This window comes from Armigeres subalbatus, chromosome 2, assembly GCF_024139115.2.
Source record: "Armigeres subalbatus isolate Guangzhou_Male chromosome 2, GZ_Asu_2, whole genome shotgun sequence".
NCBI lineage: Eukaryota > Metazoa > Arthropoda > Insecta > Diptera > Culicidae > Armigeres > Armigeres subalbatus.
Window position 1 is genome coordinate 58,698,376 of NC_085140.1, and position 24,456 is coordinate 58,722,831.

At 41.2% G+C, this 24,456-nt stretch overlaps 2 protein-coding genes across 9 annotated transcripts in view; one reads left to right on the forward strand and one right to left on the reverse strand.

Annotated features, from left to right (window-relative positions):
* The window catches only part of LOC134208696 (double-stranded RNA-binding protein Staufen homolog 2), a 99,733-nt gene that overhangs the window by 16,938 nt on the left and 58,339 nt on the right, over positions 1–24,456 (reverse strand). The gene's annotated exons all lie outside the window — the stretch shown is intronic.
* LOC134208706 (5,10-methylenetetrahydrofolate reductase) lies at positions 383–23,238 on the forward strand. The gene is made up of 3 exons (XM_062684523.1): positions 383–672; positions 737–1,344; positions 22,553–23,238. Exons 1-3 carry the CDS (start codon positions 513–515, stop codon positions 22,931–22,933), a joined length of 1,149 nt encoding a protein of 382 aa, XP_062540507.1. The 5' UTR covers positions 383–512; the 3' UTR covers positions 22,934–23,238.

Sequence of the window (24,456 nt, forward strand, 5' to 3'; positions counted from 1 at the left end):
AGACCAGACAACGTCTGCGTCTAGTTTATGCAACGCATCCAACCACTGAGCCTACGTAGAACCTGCATCAACAGTAGCAATATTGAGTATGTTATCTGGCGAAAAATAATTCGTCTTATCGACAGTACTAAAACTAATGACGAGTCAATAATACCATCATGGTGAGCCCAATACGTTGAAACTCTAAAAAGTCTGATAAGTATTCAAACGGTACACTATTATTATCAATCACAAAGCAATACGCGTAGTACGCCTGTTCCAATATTTACGCTGATGCGAGAATCACAACTTTCGTCACGCTTCTGGCTCTGGCAGGCAGACGGCAGCGATAGTGGCTAGCAAAATGCAAATACCTTACATACATTTCATGCCGCAGTCGTGATTCGTCCGCCTTTGAGCGTGTACATTCTAGTACTGCGACCATCGGAACATAAGATTAGTGTCATCTGTTTGCTTACAACGAGATCGATCCCTACAGCAAAATATTTGTTTAGTCCCAGTATGCTGTGCTGATGACGAACCTACACGCTTGTTGCTCTAAATGTGCTTCTAATTCTCAGAACCTCCGCTCTCTCGTTTTGGCAGCGCTCAAATTTCGTCAGCTGTTACTGGTGGGTAGTTTTCCTTTCCCGATTCAGTACGACACGCGTGACCATTCAGCCAGCTCGGTCGGTAGGTGTTGGTGGACAAGTGTACTGCCTTCAACAAATCAGTCTAAAATTATCGTTCACTACAGACGGTCACGGGCGAGAGGCTATTACGAGCAACATGCATCGTCTTACAGTCGAATCCGACCCTCCCAATAGCATCGAATATGACAGAGGCAGGGCCAGTCCGGCCGAAGCCATGCACAGTCACGAGAACAGCCGAAATCTCAAACAAGTGATCCAGCAATGGACGAAATCGGACCGCCTGTGCTACTCGATCGAGTTGATTCCCAAAGAGGACTTTGTACTGGATCTGAGCCGTCTCAATCCTAAGCCAATGTTCTGCTCATTACCGTGGATATCGGATCAGAACCTTCAGTATCAGCGATTCGTCGACACCCCAATGCTCAAAATGACCGCGAAAATTGTGCCGCACTGCTCGGTAATGAATCACATATCCTGCTACAATATTACCGAGACCCAGGTAGACAAGTTTATAGAAATGGGCAATTGGAATCTATTCGTTATTCGAGGCGACACGGTAGGCGAAAACCAGCGTTTCAAGCATTCATCCGATCTGGTCGAGTACCTGCGAAGCAAGAACAATCCTGATATGACTATTGCCGCGGGAGGCTATCCTTACGTACATCCTGAGTCGCCGTCCATCGACTATGACGTCAAATATCTGAAGCAAAAGGTAAGGCTTTTGGCAGTAAAAAATATCACAATAAGAGATAAAATAGGAAAAAGTGCTCTGTGAATAAGTGATAAGTGACGAAGAGGATTTTTCGAGGGGGTTAGTGATAAGATATGTATGTGCGGCAACCGACAGCAGCGCTACGAGTGACATTGGCGAATATGTGTAAGGTGCCAGGGCGGTACTAGAATTCACGATCATCTCCCCCGTAGCTTGCCTCTATTTTTAGCGATATTTTCATTGATGGTGGGTTGAATGTTTCTTTGCCACGGACACAAGTTCGATCCGACAAACTAAACACATCTAGCATTGTTTTGGGAAGCATCAAGCGCGGACCCATCAAAACAAGTGCGCGACTTTTTTTTATGGTGAAAAATGCTGATTTAACATCACATGCTACATCGATAGTGGAATGATAACAACTTGGTCTGTGGTGTGGCGGTGCACCACATCAGCGATTAAAGCAGTTGTGGCTTAGACTGATCAGATAACGAGAATGCATCAAATGACACTCTCGGTGCGCGTTGTGCGATCGAAGTAATGCAAATATTTTGCATTTTATGTGCGAATTGACTGGAAGCAAGCTAATCAGATATATGCATACGACCGTGTTTAAATTTGACCGAAAGAGGATTCCTTACAGGAAACAGGGGTTTGATATATTATAAATGGTTTTGAAGCTAAACCAAAAAAAAAATGAAATCACATAATAACCTAAGAAAACGTCGTAGTATATGCCAGTCGATTATCTCGGTGTTTTGAGAGGTTCCAAAAATATTCTTCTCGAATATGCATCGGCTGTTGCGTCATATGTCACGAGAGATAGATAATTGCAGCGATATTCGAGCAAACTTCAACATAGAACGGAAAACAGATGGAAATTCTGTTAGGTGGACTGTCATATTTTAATATAAAACTGTACAATTATTTTTTTAAATTTGTTGATATTACAATTATTCCTTCTGGTACGCTGGTACACTGTTAGTGATCGCATATTTGTAAAAATCAACAAAATGGGCATCTGTTTCAAGTAGAGTTTCAACATTTGAAAAAATCTCAGTTTGACTGATTATGTGGTAAATTTTAGCAATAACAAATCAACTTAAAAGTTTGTATGCGATATTTAAAAAAAAAAGTGTAATAGGTATTTTATTGATAAGCTGAAGAAGAATTATTTGAATATGATTCACAAACTCAACTCGAAATCGACAAGAAATGCGAATACCGTAATCCGGGGGAACATTGATCATTTTTTCAATTGTTTTGTAAATATTTCCCCCGTAAGGAAAATCATAGCTTTTTTTATATTTTTAAAACGAGTACTGATACATGTAGAACGTATAAGGCTATTGTTCTTGATTGTTTGATAATTTTAAACTAGTTTTAAAAATGTTTTTTGTCGAGTTTTTTGATTTCTCAATTTGGGGTAACTTTGATCAATCATTTATCCATAGAGAAAGCGCATGCAAACGCCTTAAGGTAGGCAATTATACAGTCGCCTCTCCACATCTCGATATTGAAGGGACTATCGAGATAGGGAGAGATCGAGGAATAGAAGGAAAATTGAAATGGGTACTAGATCCAAAAAAGCTCGTTGCTATTGTCCAAAGATAGTCTAGTAGCCCAAAAATTTGGACATATCGACATAAGGAGAGTGAATCCAGAACAAAATACGATCAGATCACATCGAGATAAAGAGATTTCTAGATAGAGAGGTTATCGAGACGTAGAAAGCCAAAATGTATGTAGATTGAAGGGACTGAGAAAACCATCGACATAGGGAGAGATATCGAGATATAGAACATCGAGATGTAGAGAGTCGACTGTAGTTGGAATATCTTACGCTGAAGCGATGTGCATCGATTGTTTCGAGAAAAACATCGCGCTATTGGAATTACCTGGTTTTTAACAAAAATATATCAAATTTCGAAACAAAAACTATGGATTAACAAAAACAATAAGATTGCTTATCACATAAATATAGGTACGAGCTTATTTTTTTGTTATTATACTTGTTTTGAGTGCTTTTTTGACAGTTTTCAAAAATAATGTTGATTTTATTGTTCAAATTTTGGCCAAGAATAAATGCAAATTCACCCAAAGGTTATATCATTCAGCAGCAAATTTAGTCAAGATTAAGATACCTAACTTACAATAAGTAATTGTGATAACAGGAAATAATATCTTATTCATTTCTTGAAAATGGTGAAACTTATCAATGTTACCCCGCTGATCAATGTTCCCCCGGATTACGGTATTTGTAATATGTGATCATGGGCGCATTTCACATATAAGCCGTAACGTAGACTACCTGAGGTTAGAATGATAATTTCAAAAACTCTATTACAATGTTTGTAAATTAATGTTGTCTTCTTCATGTTTTGGATTGATTTCCAGTCAAATTTCCAAATTGCAGTGAAGAAGAGATTACTTCTTTCAATGAAAAACTAATTGGTACCATAAGAAAGTATAATAAGACGAGTTAGTACTATGTATTCAATAACAATAACATTTGGTAAACATTTGGTGAAGAAATAACGATATACATATAGGGTAAATCAGCACTTGGGCATATGGACCGATTCCCGGTACACTCTACAGAAAACTAATGATTTATACTATTTGGAAAGCGTAATATGCTCATGATAGATATTTTTTTTAATCTCCAAAATATCACGCACAATACTAAATGTTATTCAAACATTTATTCTTCTTCTGATTACCCCAATTATAGAAAATAAAACGTTGGATTCAAAATCTTCGCCCTACATCGCAACACCACTGTGCCGAAGTAAATCTTTTCACTTTTACTAAACGGTATCATCAAATAAACACCTACCTCGAAATCGTCACAGCTGTCGATATAATTATCGTTTGAGCAATAATTCACTATAAAATGATTCTTTTTTTACACCCTTTAACCCTTTCTATTTGTTTTATCGTAGTGAGAGAACTAATAAAAGATTGAAGAAATACATTTAAAAATGTATCCTCAAACAACAGAAAAGTCTCTTCAGGACAATAATTTCTAGCCACACCGTGCTGCCTGAAGACCAGTAGCCTTTTTTAATACGTATAGATAATCCTAAATTGAATTCAAGTGTGCCGGAAAAGCAAGTGCAAGTGCTGCACATCGGTAATTTAAATCATTAAAATCCTTTTTTAAACCATGTTGTGCAAAGACAGCTATTTTTTAAGCAGAAGTAAACTCCATTGGAATATTAGATGGCCTACAAATGACAGGAAAAGTTGCATCCTGTCGTTAATATCATTTAATTAATGCAGCTGTACGCATGTTATGCCGGGAATGGGGTTAGAAACCTTTTTGCCTTTCTCGTATAACAAAGTTGTACCGAAAGGCTATCATTTCACTCCAAAATCGAACTTTTTATAGAAGTCTCGGAGATCCATGATGTTATATACCAATCGACTCAGCTCGTCGAGCTGAAAAAAATGTATGTCTGTCCGTGTGTATGTGTGTGTGTGTGTGTGTGTGTGGATGTGTGTGTGTGTGTGTTTTTTTTTTCTTCCTAAACAATGGAGGGGGAATCTGCTCAACAGACATCCTGGGTTGACCAGGAAGTGCGGGGTTAGGGATCACCGAGGGAGGCAGGACTACATTCCCGACCCGCTAAACCGTTTCCATTGCCGCCAAGCTTATAGTCCCTTCGGTACAACCAGAAAGTAATGCTTCAAAGGGGGGCCAGTGCACAACGCACCCTCGAGGTTAGCTGCGTGTCCTTGCAGCACCGAAAATCGTAACTCGCTTTTCTAGAAGAACACCATGGTATCGTGCCAGCGCGTTGCCGGCTTTCCAGGTGGCCTTACCACGCCCTATGTCCTCGGAAGGTGGGAAGGGTCGACTTCGCGCCTGCTTCCCTCTGCACGACTGGTATCAAGAATGATGATGCCGCGTGCACCCCAAATTGACCTTTCTGCGATAGGGCCTATTCGCCAGCACACAGAGGGACTTGCCGACGCGAGGCCTACGCCTGCCCCAGCCTTGACGAGGACCCCTTTCCGTCCTCGGGCTCGAAACCCGCCCGGTTGACCGACGCCGCGAAAGCGACGATACCATGTTGTTCTTCGCGCGGCCACTTGTTCGATAAAAGGATCGAGTTCGACCACAGAGCAAGACCACCGGTATGACCCATGAAGCCGACTCCGATCCCTTGGACCACCTCTTATTTGCGCCTGAACTAGCCATCCTTGAGTCCACGTGCCACCTCCTGTGTAGCTCCGAGACGATTTGGGCGATAGCCGATAAAACGGCGTTCCGGCCAACTTCATCTTTACACATCCTCCGAACTAGGTTGTCCGGGGTAGTGTCCAGACCACATGTGGCAAGCATGTGGTCACGCATTGCGCGAAAACGTGAGCACACGAACAACACGTGTTTCGCCGTTTCCTCTAAACCTGCGCACACCAAACACTCGGGCGAGGCCGAGCAAGCCAGCTGCGTTACCTGCACTTTGATTTTGTAGCACGCTTAAACGCCGGGCACATCGAACCCCCCAAGGGGTGCTTGCTGTTCACAGCTTTGCTGGAACAAATCAAACAATTGGGAGGGTTCGTGCAGCATTGTGCCTTATGTCCCTCCAATCCGCAGCGTCGGCAGAGATTGCTTCTGTCAGGGCCTTTGCAGTCCCATTGCTTGTGCCCCGGTTCCAGGCACTTGAAGCAAACTTCGGGTTGCTCGTATATGCGCACAGGGCATACCGACCATCCCACCTTGACGCTCCCTAACTTGACTACCTTGGAGGCGTCCGCTGCAGATAGCCGAACCAATGCTACCTGCGTCCCTGCCGGACCTTTCCGTAGCCGAACGGCTGCGGTGGTCGTCTCCACTTCACACTGTCGCCGCAGTGCCGTGACGAGCTCTTCGACTTCAGTGATCTCGTCCAGGTTTTTAACCCTTAGATTCACCTCCGTCGTGAGTGCCCTCACCTTGACCGTCTCGCCTAGGACCTCCTCCGTCCAACTTCTTTGCGAGACGCCCCGCTTCAGCTCGAGTATCATCTCGCCCATCCGGGTACGTCTTATTCGACGTACGTCGGCACCGAGTTCACCGAGCTTGACGTCACTCCTCATCGCCTTCAAAGCATCCGAGTACTTAGCCTCGTCCGCCGTGATGACTAGGGCATCGCCCCTGGAGCGATTGGCGCCTACCCTAGACTTCTTGCTACCCTCATTCGCCTGGGCCTTCTTTTCGGCCCTCGACGTCTTCGGTTTCCTCTTGTTCTTGACCAGGGTCCAGGAGGCGTCACCCCCCACTATTTCCCTGGTCTGGTGCGGCTGAGAACTTTCAGCCTGCCGTAAACCCTTATCACCGTCTTTCCTGAGTGGACGGACCTTTACAGGTCCTTCCTCCCCCGGTTTTGGAGGTACGTGGCCGGGGTTCAGCTTCCCAGCCCCACTACCCTTGTTCGGGGTAGTAATCCTCAGCTTTTTGGAGCGGCCCCCAGGGAGCTCATCCCCTGGAGACTGTCTCCCCCGTTTTTGTGTCTGCTCCATTGGAGCAATCACCCCCGACGTACCCGCAAATACTTGAGCCTCAGTCTGGGTAGACTTTGGCACCACCATCTTCGCTGGCACGCCTTCGGTCGATTCAACCTTACCCGAGTCCGCGAATCCTTGGGCCTCAGTCTGGGTAGACCTCGACTCCACCGATTTCTCAGGTTTACACTTGGCCGTCCTGACCGCCCTCTCCAGCTTGGCGTCCAGCATCGACTTTCGAAGTTTCTGCAAGCTCCTCTTGAGGTCCTTGCTGATATTATGCTTCGATGACGCAAAGTCGATGATGGCGTCCAGCTGTTCCGTCGCCACCTCGAAGGCCGAAAGCCCATCGCGTTTGCGGTTCATCGCCTCCACAAGCCATGGGCCGTCAATAACCCCTACCGGCGTTTTTATAGCCGAGAGGAAGGTTGAGTGACCCACGCTGGCGCTGCGCACTGAGCTGCCGACTATTGCCTCTGGCCTCCTAGGCGGAGACCTGAACAACCCACCTCTTGCGAAGGGGTTGTCGCCTACACTACTACCACTAATTGAAGAATTGACTTGGTTTTCCATTTTGGTCCCACGAGTTGTTCGGGAAAAGAGGTCCACCACGCCAGAGCCCAGCATGACGCGGTAAGGGACAATTACTGTGGAGGGTGCCCAGGTACCCCACAGGCTCCGTTAAAGGCCTAGCTTATTATTTCACCCCCCTGGCCATGCATCCCCTCGGCACGGGTCGCTTGACGCCTTGGGATTAGGGGCTAGGGACGATGGTCCCGGTCTAACTCGCAGTGGTTATGGGGAGGGGTCGTCAAGCCCTTGGACAAAGTCCCTGCTGCCCCTAGGTGATGTCTGTGTGTGTGTATGTGTGTGTGTGTATGTGTGTGTGTGTGTGTGTGTGTGTGTGTGTGTGCACACGAAAACCGAAAAACATTAGCCACTTTTTCATATAGTAATTCTTAATTTTCTCGCAACAAGTTGCATTCGACGGGGGACAAACCCTAGTTGATCACTATTGAATTTGATAATGACCGACCATTGCGTTTAAAAGTTATTAAGAAAATTGAATCGAACTATGTAAGCGCCATATAAGGTTGGTGTCTTGGCTAAATGCGAGAAAGGCAGTGTCACCACTCGGTGAATTAAGTTGGGTTTTTTGATTTATATTGCACCGCCGGTACTCGCATATTAGCCCCATTTGGGTTTTCGTCACTTTTGAGATAACTCCTTGAATAGCTTCCAAATTTATCATACTCCCACATAAGATGATAAAAATTGCGACTTTGTTCGGGAGAAATGTGGAAAAATACCAAACCAACCTCGTCCCATATTGAATGCACCCGCATACTAGTCCTATTAGGAATTTGCATAAGCTGATTGTTCAAGTAATAATTATTTTTCCATTGATCTAAATTGTTCCACGTTAACTCATTGAATGAGAAACATCTCTGCAGAATTTCAACAATAACGCAGAATGTTTGAATTCATTAGATTTTCAAAAAGTTATGTATGGAAAATGTGATTTAATTCTTCATCGGCTATTATCTCCAAATTATATTAGGGACCTATTAGGGACCAAATAGTGACTTTCAGCTGCAGATAAAGTGACCAAATAGTGACTTTCAGTTTCAGTTGAAATTGACTTTTGTATGAAGTCTGCGGGCAGCAGGGACTATATCCAAGGACTTGACGATCACTCCCCATGCCATCTGCGAGTTGTGGTGCCTGCCTAGGAGTTTGGTGGAGTTTAACAGTGGCCTCTGTGAAACCTCTATAACAAGCTGCATGTATCCGCAAGTAGACTCCGACAAAGCGGCCGTGTGCCGCTCAAAGCGCACTAGCCCAAGTCCTGGTGTTAGGTGGGACGCTAAACAGACCAGACACGACGGCCCTCTGACGAAACAGGAGGTTTGCGTAGGCCCTATGAGCCGCCTTTAAAAACAACTATTACGAACGACATAGAAGATAATACGATTAGATACAATCGGCAACAACCTATAGGCGACGAATAAAGGAACACGATTGGAAGCTTGGAACATGGAACTGCAAGTCGCTAGGCTTTAAGGTTGCGACAGGATAATCTACGATGAATAACATCCCCGCAATTTCGACGTCGTAGCGCTGCAGGAAATTTGCTAGACAGGACAGAAAGTTTGGAAAAGCGGGCATCGAGCGGCTACCTTCTGTAGCACCACCAACGAGCTGGGAACCGGCTTCATAGTGCTGGGAAAGATGCGCCAACGCGTGATTGGGTGGCAGCCAATCAACGCAAGGATGTGCAATCTGAGCCTGAGGATAAAAGACCGATTCTTCAACTATAGCATCATCAACGTACACAGCCCACACGAAGGGAGACCCGACGACGAGAAAAAAGCGTTTTATGCACAGCTGGAGCAGACATACGATGGATGCCCACTGCGGGACGTCAAAATCGTCATCGGTGACATGAACGCTTCGTAGGAAGGAAGGAAAAGTATAGACCGGTCATCGGACCGGATAGTCTGCATACCGCATCGAACGACAACGGACAACGATGCATAAACTTTGCAGCCTCCCGCGGAATGGTAGTCCGAAGCACTTTCTTCCCCCGCAAGAATATCCACAAGGCCACATGGAAATCACCTAATCTAGAAACGGAAAACCAAATCGACCACGTTCTAATCGACGGTAAATTCTTCTCCGACATCATGAACGTACGCACTTACCGCAGTGCGAATATTGAATCCGACCACTACCTCGTTGCAATATGTCTGCGCTCAAAACTCTCGACAGTGTACAACACGCGTCGGAGTCGTCCGCCGCGGCTAAACATTGGGCGGGTACAAGACGGTAGACTACGCGCAGCAGCTGGAAGTGGCACTCCCAACGGAATAGCAGCTAGGCGCAGCGTCTCTTGAAGATGGCTGGAGAGATATTCGATCCGCCATTGGAGGCACCAGACCGGATCAGAGAAACGACTGGTATGACGGCGAATGTGAGCAGTTAGTTGAGGAGAAGAATGCAGCATGGGCGAGATTGCTGCAACACCGCACGAGGGCGAACGAGGCACGATACGAACGGGCGCGGAACAGACAGAACTTGATTTTTCGGAGGAGGAAAAAGCGCCAGCAGGAAGATCGAGACCGTGAAGAGACGGAGGAACTGTACCGAGTTAATAACGCACGAAAGTTCTATGAGACGTTAAACCGTTCACGTAAGGGCCACGTGCCACAGCTCGATATGTGTAAAGACATAAACGGGAACCTTCTTACGAATAAGCGTGAGGTGAGCCAAAGGTGGCGGTAGCACTGCAAAGAGCACCTCAATGGTTATGTGACAAACAACGGTGGCGGTATGGTAATGAACCTAGGAGCACGCGCGCAGTACATACGACTTCCGGCTCCGAATCTCCAGGAAATCCAGGAGGAGATCGGCCGGCTGAAAAACAACAAAGCCCCAGGAGTTGACCAACTACCAGGAGAGCTGTTTGAACACGGTTGTGAGGCACTGGCTACAGCGCTGCACTGCGTAATTAGCAAGACACTTCCACAGTTATTAACTGCGAGGTTTCTAAGCCAGGTTACCATTTTTGCATTCGTATATCACGAGGCTAACACGATAATACTTATATGCCCAGGGAAGTCGAGACAATTTCCAATCCGAAAAATTGCCTAGACTGGCACCGGGACCCGAACCCAGCCGAACCCAGATTTAATGTTGGAAGTAAATCACAGACGGGTACCGTCGTCAACACAAGAGTAACTTGCAAAACAAACATTAGTATATGATAACATGTTAAGAATTAAGATGTTCAGAACAGAATTTGATTCTAGGTATATCGTTCGCAACCTGAGCAAAGTTGATTACGTGTTGAAAGTTGATTGAATAGACAATAAAACTTTAAAAAAATATGAATATTCAACCAACAACTTACAACGGTGATTGACTGCAGCTTTGCAGTTCAACATAGGTAATTGCCTACTTTCGGACTTTTTTTTAACTCGAAATGTAAATTAATTATAATGCTTTATTCGAAAAATTGATTCAAAAAGCGTAAAGTGTTGGGTGTGCTTATTTTTGTTTGACGTTGTTTATAGATTTTCTCTAATTTGTTTCACGAAATTGTTCAGAAACTATTACTGGAAATATTTGAAGTTTTTAGCGATAAACTAGAAGCCTGAGTCAAATATTATATATTAACTTTACTGTACTTTGTTTGCCTGAGCGTATGTTGCAGATAATCCAACACGCGAGGTATCTTGCAACAAGCATGTTCTTCGTTCCTATGAATTAAACCAATAGCTGTTTCGCTGAAGTAAGATGCATGACGCATCCCTAGCAGCACGCATGTTCCACATAATCTACTGGAACTCATATATGACCAGATTCAGTCACAATCAAGTTGCTGCAACCATTTTTGACTGACTTGTGCTGCTCGGAATTCTGCACTTCATAATGAGGATATTGGTTGGTGGACTCTTCTTCTTCGGCTGCTACATTTGTACAGGGTGTCTGCAAATTATCCGTACAAATTTTGATACTTTGCTTCTACAAAGCGAAAACAGACAATAATGGACTGAATCGGTAGCTATATGGGCATAACAACTAAGCAGACTGTAACAGATGTATATTCTGAGAACACGTCATTTCATATAAAAAAAATTAAGTCTTTGTGAATGCTTTTTTTTTTCGATTTTCCGAACAAAAAGGAATTGCCTTCCTACTCACCCGATTTGGATTGGGTTCGATTCCCGGTGCCGGTCTAGGCAATTATCGGATTGGAAACTGTCTCGACTTCCCTGGGCATAAAAGTATCATCGTGTTAGCCTCATGATATACGAATGCTAAAATGGTAACCTGGCTTAGAAACCTCGCAGTTAATAACTGTGGAAGTGCTTAATGAACACTAAGCTGCGAGGCGGCTCTGTCCCAGTGTGGGGATGTAATGCCAATAAGAAGAAGAAGAAGATGGTCCATCTTGAAATCAACAGCCATCAAAACAGCGAATATATTATCGAGACATTTGAAATCATGTCACAATCGTCAAAAATGCGTGAAAAGTATCTGTAAAGAAACGTGCGGCCATCGTGATTTTTTTCCAACACGATCGAAGGCGTACAACTCAGGATACAGGGTTCATTTTAATGTAAACAAATTCAGCTTGGTTTATGTAGTCCTATTATAATAACATGCAATGCATGCTGGTTCTTTAATTTATTCCAAAAAATATTTAAAAACCTGTCTTGATGTACGGATAATTTGCAGACACCCTGTAGTACAAAGACTTTGAAATTGAAAAGTGTTGCAAATAATGTTATCTTTAGTACTCAGTACTGCACTTAGAAGATCTGCTTGCATAAAAATGACCAGAGAGATTTTTTTCTAACCGCATTTTCTCAAGATGGGGTAGGTTCATGCAAGATTTTTCTTCGGTAACGTAATCCGGGGGAACATTGATCATCGGGGTATCATTGATCAGCTTCACCATGTTCAAGAAATAAATAAAATATTATTTTCTGTTATCACAATTACTTATTGTGAGTTAGGTATCTTAATCTTGACTAAATTTGCTGCTGAATGATATAACCTTTGGATGTATTAATTTAATTAATTAATAATTTAAATTTAATATATTAATTAATTTAAAAAAATTATCAATTTTCCCCCCGGTACCTGAAGTACACAATCCAAAAAATTAGCTGACTGTCGAAGTCGAAACTACCACGATTTTTCAGGGTTCAGGTCTTCATATTTTAGAAACTCGTAGACCTAGTCAAATAATTTTTCTGAATTTTCTAGCCGTTGAATTTGAAAAAGAAATAAAGTTTGGTGATTTATATAACTTAATTATGTTCGGTCAATTTTCGACCGTTTCACCTTTTACTAGACTGGGCCAGTCTAATCTTTAGTTTATATGAGTGAGAATTGTGAAGCCTGATAGTAATCAATCAACCTCAACGTAGCTCGAAACTTCGAAAAAAAATAGCACGTCGAATGACAAAAAAAAACATTTCTAAAAGTTTTCAGCCGAATGCATAGTAGCAGCCATCAAAACACTAACTCACTGTGACTCTTCACATAAGAATGTTTCTTTCCGACATTATTGACCAAACAAGTATTGTATGTTCTCGCGAACAAAACAGAAACTTCGGTTGGTCGTGACAGTAGGCACGTACTCTCGAAATCATATTTTCAGGTCCCGATACAAGCCAATCAGGTTTTGTAAATAAAGTAGGTGTAGCTGAAAATGACTTTGATAACAACTATGACAACTCCATGGCATCGGGTTCACATATATCTTTTGGTTTTCTTGAACTTATATGTAAAGCGGCTATGACTTTAACAATATAATTTATTTGTTACGTGTTTGGTGCTCATATTTATGATTCCAGTAAAAATAAAAGTTTTCCAGGTTGTACCGTTTTATTTCATAAGTGGATTGCGTACATGATGAGCATGAGCATTATAACAGGACAATTCGTAGTTGCTACTCCGTGATTAACTAGAACTTGCGAAATTGTACAGAGAACACAATAAATGGGGCTTGGGATTAGCTACCCATTCTCAATGTACACTGTACACACAATAATGTTAACAGTGTTGTTTATTCCAGAAGGTTGTTCATAATGACAAAAAAGAGAGTTGTTTTGAAACAACATGGCTAACTGTGCTCCAATTATTATAAAATTAAATTTATTCAGACAGGCCTTTGGACAAGCAAGATAAAACTTTTCCCGTGAAAGAATTGAAAAATTCCCCCATAAAATGTACGAAATTTGTGTGCAACCGAAATTTGAATATGGAGGTTACTCTTGACCAAACATAAATAAGAAAAAAAAATTAAGCTCTCTTAGTGGAATGTCATCATCTGTTATGAGGAGAGTCATGAGAGTCAACTACGAGACACGCCTTACAGTCGCGGTCGCAATACGTATCTGTAAAGATTACAACGTATTGGAAATAAATGAAATAGTACTAAACTCGAGATATGATAGGCATTTTTTCCCGAGAAATCTATCAGAAAATTTGAAAATTGTTCTTCAGGGAATCAAAGAATTGCTTCTAGCACGCCCTCTGAAATTCCTACTAGATTTTATTGTTGTTTTAGTTTGAAATTATTTCAGATTTCAATTTGATTTTTTTTTAAATCCAAAATTTTTTACTTCCGGAAATTTCATATGAACCTTAGAAAATACTCTTTTTTGGAATTTCTCCTAGATTTTTTTAGATATTCTTCTAAGAGTCTTTTCGACAATTTCTTCAGGAATAATCCACCCGACACTTCATCAGAAATTTCATCAAACATTTTTCCAAAAAAAAATTCTTCAAGGGATCCCACCCAGGAATTCCTTCGCGATGTTCTCTAGGTCTAGTGAGGTTGCTTAAGAAAGTCTTCCAGGAAATGCTTTGGGAACTCATTCGGATACTCCGACACAATTTTTTTATCGGAATTTTTTCTTGAAAAAGGAATGTCCCGGAGCAGTTCCTGGTGGAATTTTCTTGATGAATTCCTGAAGATATTTCTGGGGCAAAAATCAGACGAATTTATGTAAGCACGGGAACAAAAACTAAACGATGTTCCTGGAGAGTTCTTGGAGGAATTTCCGGTAGAAATCCAGGAGCGTGGGTGAATGATGTTCCACATGAGTTTCAAAAGGAATTCACAGGAAATTTCTGGAGAGTTCTCGAGGTAATTTGTGTAGAGTTCTCGAAGTGGAAAATTCACATTAGTGGAATTGGTGGATCCAGAAGAAATTTCTGAGGGAATTTCGGAAGATTTTTTGGAAGATTTTCTGGAGAACTGGTAGAACTTCCTGAGAAATTCTTGGAGGTACTTCCTGAGAAATTCATGTAGGAATTTTTGGAGAAATTCCAGGAAGAATTTTCGGAGCAATTTCAGGAAAAAAAAATTAGAGAACATTGCTGGAGGGATTACTGATGGAACTACTGGAGGAATTTCCGATGAAATTGCTGGAGGAATTTACGGAGGACCTCCTGGAGGAACTACCGGAGAAACTTCTGAAAGAACTTCAGGAAGAATTTCTAGAGGAACTATTAGAGAAACTCTTGGATGAACTTACAGAAGAATTCCTGGAGGAACTTCCGCAGGAATTCCTGGAGGACCCTCCGGATGGAGGAAATTCCGGAGGAATTGCTGAAGGAACTTCCGGAGGAATTTAGGAGGAACTTCTTAAGTAACTTTCAGAGGAATTGCCGGGAAACTTCCGGAGGAATTCCTGGAGGAACTTCCGGAGGATGTTCGAGACAGTGAAGACGGCCGTAGAGGTCGAAATACATATCTGTTAAAGGTACAATCAAGTCGTAGAAAATGGAGTTGTACGAACTCGTCTTATGAGAAGTAAACGATAGAGGTCAAAATAGAACGCTAGGGGGATAGAATCCGGGTCTGGGTCATTTGGCATAAAGTCATTTGGCATAACGCCATTTGGCATAAGGTCATTTGGCATAAAGGCCATTTGGCATAATGGTCGTTTGGCATAACGGACATTTGGCATAATTTTGAAGTGCAAGAAAAGGGTGAGTCATTTGGCATAACGGACATTTGGCATAATTTCGAACTGTGAAAGCAAAAGGGATATTTCATGTAATGTTTAGCGTACATAAAGTAGGTCGAGGCTGTATTCTGATAAATTTAGACTGATGGTAGACATTTTCCGGAAGAACGAAATAACAAAACGGCAGAATTACTTCTAAGGGCAGATCACATCCATAAATGACTTATTCCGACCAAATGCCTACTTTTAAAGTAGGGATTACATCCACCATTGCTTCAATCCGGGCATGCGCCTTAAGACCGAATCAAATCCACCGTTGCCTTAATCCGGGCAAGCGCCTCACTTCAAAAACTCAAGCAACACACTTATCGTAGACGAGTTACTAAAACCAATCAAGTCACATATGAATTATTGTAAGCAAATCAATCTGAACTGTGCTACTCGGGGAAGAAATCACATCTTCCATTGATTTATTCCCGACAAGCGCCTACTTATAAAGAAGGAGTCACATCCACCATTGCCATAATCCGGGCAGGGCCTACTTTTAACGAAGGGATCACATCCACCATTGCCACAATTCAGGCCACACACCTACTTTTAAAGAAGGGATTACATCCACCATTGCTTCAATCCGGACATGCGCCTATTTTTAAAGAACAAATCAAATCTCCACTGCTATAATCCGTGCAAGCGCTTATTTTTAAAAAAGGAATCACATCCACCATTGCCTCAATCCGGACAAGCGCCTTCTATAAAAGAAGGAATCACATCCACCATTGTCATAATCCGGGCAAGCGCTTACTTTTAAAGAAGGGATCACATCCACCATTGCCTCAATCCGGGCAAGCGCCTTCTTTAAAAAAAGGAATAACATCCACTATTGTCACCTGTCATAAGACGAGTTTGAACAATCCCATTGAATTCCACCACTTAATTGTATCCTGACAGATACGTATTTCGACCTCAACAGTAAGGCCGTCTTCAGTGTCTTGTACTTGACTCGACTCGAGTCGAGTCAAGTACAAGACACTGAAGACGGCCTTACTGTTGAGGTCGAAATACGTATCTGTCAGGATACAATTAAGTGGTGGAATTCAATGGGATTGTTCAAACTCGTCTTATGACAGGTGAAAACATTCCACTAAAAAGCTCAAAATAATTTTCTTATCCACTAGTGTCATAATCCGGGCAAGCGCCTACTTTTAAAGAAGGGATCACATCCTCCATTACCATAATCCATGCAAGCGCCTACTTCTAAAGAAGGGATCGCATCCACCATGGCCTTCATCCGGCCATGTGCCTACTTTTTATGTAGGGATTACTTCCATCATGGCCTCATTCCGGGTAAACGTCTTTAAGAATGTATCACATCCACCATTATACTATTCCGGGTGAGCGCCTACTTTTAAAGAAGGGATCACATCCTACATTGCCATAACCATGCAAGCCCCTACCTTTAAAGCAGAAATCGCATCCACCATGACCTTAATCCGGGAAAGCGCCTACTTTTAAAGAAGAGATCATAATATGATCTTATGATGGATATTATCCTCCATTGCAAAAATCCGGACAAGCACCTACTTTTGAAGAAGGGATCACATCCTTCATTGCCATAATACGGCCACACGCCAATTTTTAAAGAAGGGATTACATCTACCACTGCTCTAATCCGGGCATGCGCCTACTTTTGCATTGAATTTTTAATATTGTTATCGACGGGTGTTATATTTACTATTCCGGGGTGTTTCCCGCACCACTTAGTCACCATTTAGCGAACGCAAAAAAAATTATGCCAAATGTCCGTTATGCCAAAAGACCCTCACTTTTGACGCTGGTCACAATTATGCCAAATGTCCGTTATGCCAAATGACCGTTATGCCAAATGGCCTTTATGCCAAATGACATTATGCCAAATGGCGTTATGCCAAATGACTTTATGCCAAATGGCCCGCTCCCATAGAATCCATAATTTGAATCAATTCACATTTCTTTATGTTCTTTTGAATTCATTTCGAAAATGTCTAAAAAAAATGTATTTCGATTTTTGTTCCCAATGGAGACCGTTGGCAAGAAAAACAAGACGAGCTCGGTGGTCTAGTGGCTACCACTTCTGCCTTATAAGCAGGATGTCGTGGGTTCAATTCCAGGCTCGTCTCTTTCCTACTTTGTATTTCTATCTTAGTTCTGTCTGTGTTTCACGTTCTACCTAATCGATTCCTACTGTTATAACCTTCCACACAATCCCAAAACCTCCCGTGGATCCTATGAGAGGTCGCAGAGTTCTCTGCAACTTTCTTAAGTAGGTGTCCAACTAACCATCCTTCCCCTTCCTCAGCATTCGCAAGGACGTGGCCAGGACAGATCTCAACTATTGGAGAGTGCATCTAAGAGTTAGTGATTAGTCCCAAATCAATATCTGTGGTAACGGATGAAAGTGATGCTACTCTCATTACAATAGTCTTGGCTTGTACCACCTACGAATTTGTGCGAACTGCTCAATGCTAATGCTAATGGAGACCCTTGGCAAGAAAACAATGTTTTGTCAACAACTTCGGATCGATCGGGCCAATTTTCAATGAGCATGAGCATGATGACCGTGCATATCGTGATTGACCAGACCAATCGCAATTGCACAAGGAATCAATGAAAGCAAAGGATTTGGTCTCCAACCTCACTGTGAACAGTCCGAGAGCTCTAATATTAAAAAAAATCGATACGGCGCAGGCCACATCTATACGGTCTATCGCGGATGGGAAGGAATTGATGATGCAATCACTCGCCTACTGCAAGCTTAAAACACCTCTGTATTCGCCACGAGTTCATGCGGAATTTTATTAGGTTAGGGTTAGGTTCAATGACAGAAGTTCGTCTTGTCTTGGTTGACGGGTTGCCAATGCAATAATAATGAAAAGGTGGTATGTTCTAATGGGATGCCGAAACGAGCTTTTTTCATCTCAAATTCTAACAGTTTCCTGCTAGAACTAGTCAACTTGTAGCCTACAACTTGTAGGTATAGGATAGAAGATGAAAATGGTATGAAAGCCCATTTCCTGTTATAGCGATGGCTGAGTTATTGCCTCGTACTTCTTGACCTCTTTTCGTGAAGGTCCCAAATTTGAAACTTTGGAATGACCCCCTATGTTACCGAAAGACGCTAAAGTAATATTTTTTATGTGAAGTTTCTATGTAGTTTCATCGGCGGAAGATTATCTCGCTGAGACCAAAGAATATTCCTACAGTCGTCGCCATCGTGTTCCTTTAAGTTGGAAATAAAGCACGTCTCTATGAATTCTGTGATACGTGCTTGGACATGATTTGATGTTGTTTATATTGGATGGAAAATCCAAAGCTTATAACTGGTCAACACTGTAGTGTAGTCATATTTGTTTGTTGAGCTTCTGAGGCAGAAAATTAACCTGGTGAGTAAGCTACTGATCCGCAAATAGGTGTCACATGGTATGAGTTTGTGCTATTAGTACTACCTAGAAGTAGTTTCAGTGATTTGAATTTACTCATAAGAAAACTTTTCCGTGACTGATTGAGTGAGAAAAGAAACCGGAAATGAAAAAAAAATGGCTAAATTATATCTCTTTCTACTTCGGCTTTCCTGCGAATGTAACTTATACCATTGCACTAAAATTATCACAGCAACAAGCAACTATTATACCGGCGTTAAAAGTACGTAGCAACAAAACCAATGAAATATTCGCACGTCATGATGTAAGAGCTATCGATTCCAGAAGCTGGCTTTTACGCCATTACGTGTATTTTTTGGATCCTACTAGCCATGTAATATTAAAATCAAATGTAATTTTACGAAAAATAGGCCGCTCCTTTTATGTGCATAAAATATAATCACAAGGTATTTTTTAAGTGTGAACGACACCGTTACATACTCTTGAAGTTGAAACACATATCTGTAATGTTACAATCAAGTGGTGGAATCGGATGAGATTGATACTAACTCGTCCTACGTGAATTTAACTTTGATTGAACCTACACACTTAAATCATTTCACAGATTTCGGTGAATTTTGCTTCAATTCACCGAAATCTCAACAGCAGATTTGTTCGGTAATTATTTCACCGATTTTTTGCGGTATTTTCCTTTGTTCAACTGTCAAAACTACCAAAAAATCTGTAAAATTTTTACCGAACAGTTCTGCTGTTGAGATTTCGGTGAAATTTCACAGAAATCTGCGATTTATTTTAAGTCTGTAACATCCATTGACGAACTCTTCCTTCGGTTAAAGCTATGTCCATTTAGAATCCGGAATAATAAAATTATCTGTATCTCGGTAACGGATTGACGTACAAAAAAAGTTAATACATCAAAACAAGGGTAATTCACTGTACTTTAAGGAAAAAATATTGATACAAATAATTTCTTCTTGTTTCTAGTGAAAATTTGCACCTTCTTATTAATTCCTCTCATCAAAAGTTGCACACCTCCGGATTCAACTTCCTTGGCACATTTGTTCCACATTTTGGTCATCTGAGTCGCGTCCCGAGCTGTTTTTCCACTTTTCTTAAGCTTCCGCTTCATTACTGCCCAAAATGTCTCAATGGGCCGGAGCTGTCGGCAGTTGCGTGGATTTATGTTTTTATCGATGAAATCTTCGTTATTATCGCGGTACCACTGGATGACTTCCCGGCTGTAGTGGCAACTCGCCAAATCTGGCCAAAACTTCACGGGACCTTTATGGGCTTTATGGAAGGTCGACCGCAGTTTTTGAGACATTCCTCCTTGTACAGCTTCGAGTCCATCGTCTTATTCGCCACAAACACTTAGGTCTTTGCCCCACAGTTGCATATCCCTTGAAAAAATCATCCATTTTTTTTGCAAGTTTGTCCAAAAAACAAACTTAAACTTCGCAGGAACTACTCCTAGTGTCGTCACCATGTAGAATTTTTGGCTAGGAAGCTGTCCGAAATCCATTTTGACGTAGGGTATCTGCAGCCCGTATATTAATCTCAACCGTCGATACACCAAATAAAAAATCAATTTAATTACAATTTCTTACATCGTATGTACACAATAATGGATAGAACACATTCTTGAATGTTTGAAATATTATTCAAGATTTTGTTTATGTAATGTTTTAATTCACAAGAATCAAATTATTAAAAGATAAAATTATAAAGCACTTTTTTTCATTTTCCTACCTTTGAACTGATGGTTTGATGCACTACTCGATTGCTACTAGCAGATTCATCTGTTTTCACGCCGTTGTTTTCCACTCAATTTCAAGTCAACACAAATGTATTCTTTCAAAATTCACTTCACAACACTTAAAACACATCACATTTTCACTATAAATATAATTATACTTGAAAAACCAACGCGATTTCCTATAGTTTGATATAGGTTTATTTCGAACAACGTCTAAATTATACTCGTCCGTATTCCGAACTGTTTACATGGCTTGCAGTACTCTCAAGGGTTGCCGACCTAGATTTTTATTTCAAAAATGCTTGAATGAATTTTCACTGTGAAATTCAACTCTTATGTTTGTAAAATAAGGTATATCGAAAAAAATATCTATTACAAACATAAAATTAAACTGATAAGTTGAAAAACTACAAAAAAACTGCAATTTTGTAATTATATTTCAACTCAAATACAAAACATTGACGAATTCGGCATCACTGCAATCATATCGTTACGTATACACACAAGTAATAGTGTGCGTATTTTATGTTGGAAACAGTATTATTGATATAGGTACAAGCATGGGATTAATTGTTTTTGAATGTTATTGAAATTGGTACATGGCGGTGATGATGTTTTTTAGCTAAATATTTCTAGAATGTGATAATAATTTCATTTTTGAAGTTGCCAAATTGTTCTCAATTAAAAATTACGTGGGGTGAGCATAATTATTCTCATGTTTCTTGATTATTGGGTGAGAAATTAATGCATTTCATATGCGCATTGCCTTATTGTTATTGATATATGAACAAATACCCTAGGTTCCATCGTCGATGAGCGGGATTATCAACGTGGGTGTGCAGACTTTTTTCTCTCCTTTCGGCTTCCATCTGGAATAATTTTTGACACGCTGCACGAAACTTCGTGAAATTTATACCACAGCAAGTGGGCGCCTAGGTATACAAACCGCTGTAAAATAATTCTTGCAGCGGTCACTTTCCGTGCCGCTGCAATACAATAAATGATTCCGGATTCTAAATGGACGTAGCTTTATGTGGTCGGCTCGGGATCTGACAACCAACTCGGATCTGGCACCACCTCATGTAACCTCTACTTGATCGAGCGCAGGCTGCTGATGAAGTATGTGTTGTAGACAATACTTAATACTCATTCATATCGATTTGCATTATACAAACAATATGGAGAATGATTATTGCAAGAATTCGGCTATGTGCCTTTATTCGATAAATTCAAGAAAATTTGACTTTAATTCCCATAGTTTTTACCTACGACCGGTAGCACACGCCCTGTTGGTCACTGAGAAAGATTGGCTCGGTAATAACATCGCTACAAAAATATCCGAGCCGATCAACGCATTTCCAATCTAGAACGTTTGGCAATATGAAGCTGTTGATAACTCCCTTGCGTGCTTTCACCTTTGGATCATTTATTAGCATTTGTTCATCACCGACCATGCCATAAACAAAAAAAATCCCCAGTTCGGAAACTCATACCAGTTCATAATTTTACACTCCTGGAATAATCGAAATGGACAATTCCAGAAGAATGAAACGCCTGTTCCCGAAGAAACTCCCGAGTAGCACAACTTACACTGATTTGGTTGTAGCAACTAAAATCTAACCAAATTTGCTTTTATATGAGTTACCGTAACTTCTTTAAAACATGTGTGCTGCTTGAGCTTGCAGTTTGTTGGGGTTTATTTGTTTTTTTAAACTTCAATATTATTCATATCGTATTTTTGTTTTGTAACAATGTGTTGTAATGTAAATGTATGTTTAACTTGAATTTAAAGTTCGGTATTTCAAAAGTTACTCTTCGAATGATTATATAGGTCGGAGAGAGCCTTCATTGTTTATAGCTATTTTATGTTGGAACTTAGCATTCAGTAAAAAAAAAAAAAAGTGGACGCCATATTGAAGTAATGATGGGTAGGCGAATAGACTATTCCTTCAGTACTCTGGGCAATGGTCATGTTATTTAGAATAAACATAAAACTCTTGGATACGATCTTACTATCTCATTACTATCTATATCTTTCTCCGCAGGTTGATCTCGGCGTGGATTTCATCCTGACGCAAACCCTCTACGATGCCGCATCCTACCTGCAGTACGTGGACGAGTGCCGCCGAGCGGGTATCACCGTCCCAATCGTACCCGGTATCTTCCTGCCGGCCACGTACGACCAGCTGGAAACGGTACTAAATCTCACACGGGTCAACCCACCGCCGGACGTGCTTGCCATGCTTCACTCACACGCCCTCGACGAACCGGACGCGTTCGAAGCATTCGTGGTGAAACACTTTGTCGAACTGGTGCGGACACTGCGCCAGGAGCGGCCGGATGAAGTCAAGCTGGTGCACTTCTTCACCTTCAACCGGATGGGACTGCTCAAGAAGGTGCTAGATAAAATTGCGGATTTGTTTTAAAAGAGGGGGTGCATAGCGAACCCCTTCGTGAGGACCCCTATCGTCGCATCACTGCTGCAGTGATATGTGAATTTAGTAAAAACGAGGTTCTGATGACATGTAAATCATAACAGAAATCGTCGAAAAGTTTAAAAAAAAATCTTCGATAAAGAGCTTGAAGGCAAAGTTTTTGTTATAAATTGACGAGTCGTAAAATTTAGTATAATGAATATCAATCGCAATGAAACATTTGGCGTTGATTTTAAATGTTTTTATGCATGACTTAGCCGCAATTAACTTTATACCACTTACTAACATTATAAAAAGACCCCGTTTCATAAGCTTCAGGTTGAGTTTATACAATCTAGCTTTACGTTGAACAACGAAACGGATACCCGATTTCAGCGCATGTTATTACACCAGGATCCTTTCTCGATCTCCATGCCAATCAGCACAACTTCGCGAGAATTCAACAGTGTATCATATTATTATTAAGAAAATTATTTTGAGCTTTTTAGTGGAATGTCTTCACTTGTCATAAGACGAGTTTGTACAATCCCATTGAATTCCACCACTTAATTGTATCTTGACAGATACGTATTTCAACCTCGCATAGTATACGTAGTGTAGTATAGTATAAATAGTGTAAGCTGCGATCATTTTCTTCAAGTCGAGTCAAGTACGAGACACTGAAGACGGCCTTACTGTTGAGGTCGAAATACGTATCTGTCAAGATACAATTAAGTGGTGGAATTCTATGGGATTGTACAAACTCGTCTTATGACAAGTGCATATTATTATATTTTCTTAATAAAAAATACTGGAAACAAACCTAGAGACTATTTTATTTGAAATACGTATTTGAATAATTAAATCCATGACATACGTGTACTGAAAAAAAAAATAAACACTAGTTTCGCTTTTTGTGTGATTAGATTTTAACAATTTCTATGTCTACCTCAAGTTCAATAAATCTATCTAATCTAATCTATCTAATCGACACCACCTGCATTTTTTACTGCCTGTAGAATCAGTTATCGAGCTTCCGGGATTTATGTAGAACCGCTGATGCAGTTCAATACGAACGGTCTCTTTATTCGCATGGTATCTGTAAGATCCTTATCTCTTCCGCAAAGCCATCACTGTCGGGATTGTGGATGAATGACGGTCCTACCAAAAGATTCATTATCCTTGCGGGGTGCCTTCAACTCGCTATTCCTGAGCGAACGGAATTAATTAATTAATTGTTTATTCGTCTTCGATTGGATCGTATAGACTACTTTTAATCTAAGTTCCTTATTCTAGATTTGAAACAATACTTGGACACGTTAAAATCAAACAAATTACAAACATTATTAAAAGCTCTAAGGCAAGAGCTAAAGGGATTATTGTATCTGTACGTTGTTCGGTGGGATGGGACAGCGAGTAAATCAGCGTGACGCAGGCTATGGCTAGGTATGCTCAACTGTACATCCACGAGCAAGTCCGGACAGTGTCATATGTACACTACAAGTTTGCTGAAGTTGAGTCATCTAGTTGAGAAT

Coding starts and splice junctions, on each gene's coding strand:
- LOC134208706 (XM_062684523.1), top strand. CDS start 513: ATGACGAACCTACACGCTTGTTGCTCTAAATGTGCTTCTAATTCTCAG. Junction 673..736: donor CCATTCAGCCAGCTCGGTCG/GTAGGTGTTGGT, acceptor CGTTCACTACAG/ACGGTCACGGGCGAGAGGCT. Junction 1,345..22,552: donor TCAAATATCTGAAGCAAAAG/GTAAGGCTTTTG, acceptor CTTTCTCCGCAG/GTTGATCTCGGCGTGGATTT.